The sequence below is a fragment of the Vicia villosa genome, linkage group LG7, assembly GCF_029867415.1.
Source record: "Vicia villosa cultivar HV-30 ecotype Madison, WI linkage group LG7, Vvil1.0, whole genome shotgun sequence".
In the NCBI taxonomy this organism is placed as follows: domain Eukaryota; kingdom Viridiplantae; phylum Streptophyta; class Magnoliopsida; order Fabales; family Fabaceae; genus Vicia; species Vicia villosa.
The window spans coordinates 120,876,405-120,880,815 of NC_081186.1; the positions used below are offsets into that span (position 1 = coordinate 120,876,405).

Genomic DNA, 4,411 nt, shown 5'->3' on the forward strand with positions numbered 1-4,411 from the left:
ATAGATTCATTTCATCTATATTATGTGAATCTTAAATTAACATTCCTCATTCGAATTTTAATAAATTATTCATCTTAAGATTTGATTTACCCTTGCGGACGCACGGGTCTTCTACTAGTTATATTTTATTGCTTTTACTAATTAATACATTAGAGAAATAATAAAGTAATTACAAAAATGATTTTTTTTTTTTACAATATCACCTTTATTCCTATGAGTCAACATATGCTCTTTTTTGTCGCCCATTAACAAGCTGAAAGCCTCTTTATCACTACTTTTTACTTTGTTTTATCTTCTCATGTCAAATCACAATACATGGGAGCGTATAAGTTAAGAATATAATTAGAAAGAACATATACTAAATGAAACGTGCACGTAACTCTCTAAAGCCACAGGCAACATCAGTGTTGGTGTAAATGTTTAAACTATAAAGGTTCGGTGATTCAAGCAACAGTCAGCAAGCAACAAATGCATTGAATAAATCAGATAATCCAATCTGCTACCAAAATCACAAATCATTCTAACCAAGAAAGCATTGATCAGATACAACGTCTTTCTGAAAATGTCATTACACCTGAATGCAACTAACTTAACCAAACTAATTGGTGTTGCCCAACACCAAATACACCCTAAGCATGTATGGTGAATTACATTAGTAGAATAATTGATTACAGAACATCATTTGGTTACATGAATAATGAATTATATCCATGCAATAAACAAATCAATCTGTACAAAATATATAAAGAAAACATTGGTCTCTAAACACTATCTCTGTCTTCATGTATTTTTCTTATCCTTCTGTATGTTTTCCACTTTTCTTCTTTACATTGTGATTTCAGTTTCTAATCCTTTTGAACTTTCGCATTGGCATAAGACTGAATGCAGACGCTCGGAAACTAAAGTTTGATGAATGACATCTTGCTCTTTATCAGTCATTTTATCTGAGGTTGCAGAGAAGATCCGCGATAGAACCTGTTTAAAAGAAAGGAAAATTGACATGAATTAAATTCAAAATAATATCATAGGATTAAACTCGTGAAAGCAACACAATGAAGATAATGCAACTTACCTATATCGATAACCAAGAAACAGCTTATTCCCTGCTAGATTTTGCCCAGAAAAAGCCCTTTTTTCGGGTTGGGTGATTATCTAACATGGATTTTGAACTCTTTGAGCCAAATGAGAAGTGTCTACTCAGAAAAGGTTTCCCAGAAGAGCTTCTCTTGCTAGAGCTAGAGTCCATTCTAGGACTCTTACTTTGACGCTTTTTATCTTTAAAATGATCAAATACAACAGAACCGTCATCAATATCATTATCCATAATTTGGTTCCTTGATTTCTTATTTCGAGCTTTTGAATCCATTTCAGCTTTCAAAGTTTTTTCAAATAATTTACGAGCTTGTTTCTCGCCAAAAGTGCAAACAGGGCAAGCTGGATCGTACTTGTTGATTTCAGGTGTCATACTCTCTAAACATTCAGCATGATAGACATGTCCACACATAAGAACAGAAACTACGCAGAGGTCATTATTTACAACAATCTTTTGAGAGCTCCAGGAAGACTTTTCAGTTAAAAGATTTGAGCAAACACCACATGTTTGCGGATCAACTGGAGAAGTTGAAAACCGATTACTGAATCTAGCCAACCTTTCACAATTAAAACCAAATGACTCGCTATCAAATGACCAACTTTCCATGGGAGAATTGCCCGTCCGCTCGGTAAAGCCAGGCCTAGAGCAATATTCTGAAGATCCACCACCAGAGTGCATACCATATTCATTGCTCCATGAAGGAAACACTGGCGTTTCTTCAGATACATCAAAATTGCTAGGTGACTTAAATCCCATGATTCGGCTATCAGAAACTTGTCGTGATAATTGGTGTCCTGTGGAATGGGAGGGCCCCCTTGATGGTGTTGAGCTCGATGGAGGTGGATGGCTTTGAGATGGCAGAGGAGATATTGACAACGAAGTAGAAGACAATGTTGGTGAAGTTTTTGTAGGAAATGGACAAGATACTGCTGATAGCTCTTCCAACTCATTCACCTACAGAGAGATTCACAAGAAGGAAATGTGCCCAAGAAATTAGATATAAACTACTGACAAAAACTTAAAATAACACCAAATTCCTTCCCAGTTATAATCTTACCTGTTCCATTCTCCCATCCATGGAAACATTCCTTGGAATAGATTGATCTGACATAAACATTATCAACAATGTCAGAACTATGAATCAATAATTTAGTGAATAACAACGGATCAATTAAAACAGAGATGGTCTATATTATTTTTTCAAGACCTGGATTGCTGTCTTGCATCTGGGCAGTGGTTGGCAAGATAGGAAGCAGACGCAAGACGCAATATAAAAGAAACCAATTTAAGATACACGGCAATTACTAGCCCACAGACAAAGATACACATTGAAATGAAAAGTTTTTCTTTTGTTTTGACTTTTTAAGAAGGCTGTAACATGGACAATTTTCTCAAAATGGACCTTCATCCAAGATTGCGCGTTTATAATGGGAGTTTCCATAATCTTTAAGTCTTTACCTCCGGTCCGAAAGGAAATGTTGGCGGAACAGGTCTCTAGAATAGTTAGATAATAAGCCTGTTTTTCACAATTAGGGGGCATTTATAGGGAATTTACAGAATAATTTTCATTCATATTTGAGAGGGGAGGTGATTTGTCCACACAATCCATGAAAGTATTGTTTTTCAGTGCAATGGGATTGTTAATTACTCGTTGATTTTTTCAGACCACATACCAATTAGACATCTATATGCTTACAAGATTTTCCATTCTATTATCTGTTTTGTTAATCAAATACTCGACTATGATGAACGAGAGAAACTTAACAAGTTAACCATTGGTGCAAATTCCACCCTAATACATCAAATAATGTAATACGATTATCGAATATCAAAGGTCAATAAAAAAGATTCAATAAACCATACAGAGTTAAGCTTTTTAATGAACAAGTTTACGGTTTATTTTTTTGAATTTTATTCTCAAGGTAACAAGCACCGAGGGGCTAAAGAATACAGGATACTCATTTTTTTGTTTACTACAACAGCTGCCCGATAAAGGGCATTTAAAAATCAGAGACTTGAGTTGGTTCAACAAAAATTACCAGAAAACGATTTTGTATGTCTGTCAGCTCCTTCAGAGACTGGAGACTTTATCCATCTATTCCTTTGATAATCCTGCGACGGGCTTCCATCCTCTGATACACGTGATCCATTTTTATTCTCCAACCTATCATTGCTGCTGACACCATCCGAAAACCAATTTATACTAGTATCCTCTCCGGCCACACGTCCTCGATGATCCCACCTCAAGCTCCATGTCGGAGAACAACGAACATTCCTATGCCAGGTTTCACTAGTTGGCCCACTTTGAATAGTTTTATCTCTGGCCGCAACACAACAAGCAGCACCCATTCTGATTAAAGTAATAGTAACAACAGTATTTACCTTCTTATGTTAACACAGTCACCAGAATCACCCATTCACCAGTGAACACTGCTTTCTCCCTGGAACAGATGGAAAAGCATATAATCAATTACGAGTTCTGAAAGCATAGTTTGATAATCTATAAGCTAAAATACCTAAAAGAATTTTTTTTCAAAATTGATTAAAAACAAATTCTGAAATCATAATTTGATCCAATCCAGATAAAAATCAACATCTCAATTATAGAAAAACAGAAAGTAATAAAATTCAACACTACATACAAACAATCAAAAGGATCAGAAATCAATACGGAAAATCGGAATTCACAGTCAGAAACGTTGGATTTCAATAACAACAATAACGAATCATTCAAAACTACAATTAAAAGTAAAAATTAATGAATAAATAAATACAGTTATGAATATGAATTTGAATCTTGTTCTGAATAGAGCGATAGAGAGAGTGATAATACGAAGGAGCGATACGTGATAGAAGCATAGCGTACCTTAGACGAAAACAGGGAAAAAGAGAGCTTCGTTACTTCAGTTGTTGTAAAGGAATTTTTAGAGAGAGAAACTAGAGAGAGAGTGTTTCAGAGAGAGAGATAGAGAGAGGAGAGAAGGGAAATAAGAGAGAGATAAAAGAGAAGAAAGAAAAATGGAGCGGCGCCGTCTATTTTGACGCTGTTAGAGTGACTCTCTCTTTCTCTCACGTCTTAGTCATGGTTGCCGTCGTATGTAACGGCGTTTTGTGGATACGTGGTTTTATGGGGATTTTAACTCGTAAAAGAATGCCACATCAGATTAAACTGGAAGTTTACCTTTTTTATAGTTTATTTATTAATGCTATCATAAATAAAAATTTTGCTAGCTTGTGACCACATGGTAAAAATTAAAAAATAAAAAGTGGAGAAAAATAGAAATTTTAAATAAATACAAAAATTCTATGTGCTTCCAA

At 35.0% G+C, this 4,411-nt stretch overlaps 1 protein-coding gene across 1 annotated transcript; it reads right to left on the reverse strand.

Annotated features, from left to right (window-relative positions):
- Positions 1-473: 473 nt before the first annotated feature.
- On the reverse strand, positions 474-4,111 carry LOC131616744 (uncharacterized). Its single transcript, XM_058888170.1, has 5 exons — positions 3,960-4,111; positions 3,133-3,534; positions 2,151-2,197; positions 1,073-2,047; positions 474-975 (listed from the first exon to the last, which is right to left on the reverse strand). Exons 2-4 carry the CDS (start codon positions 3,440-3,442, stop codon positions 1,097-1,099), a joined length of 1,308 nt encoding a protein of 435 aa, XP_058744153.1. The 5' UTR covers positions 3,443-3,534; positions 3,960-4,111; the 3' UTR covers positions 474-975; positions 1,073-1,096.
- Between the last annotated feature and the right edge of the window lie 300 nt (positions 4,112-4,411).

Coding starts and splice junctions, on each gene's coding strand:
- LOC131616744 (XM_058888170.1), bottom strand. CDS start 3,442: ATGGGTGCTGCTTGTTGTGTTGCGGCCAGAGATAAAACTATTCAAAGT. Junction 2,198..3,132: donor ACATACAAAATCGTTTTCTG/GTAATTTTTGTT, acceptor TGTTTATGTCAG/ATCAATCTATTCCAAGGAAT. Junction 2,048..2,150: donor TGGATGGGAGAATGGAACAG/GTAAGATTATAA, acceptor ATCTCTCTGTAG/GTGAATGAGTTGGAAGAGCT.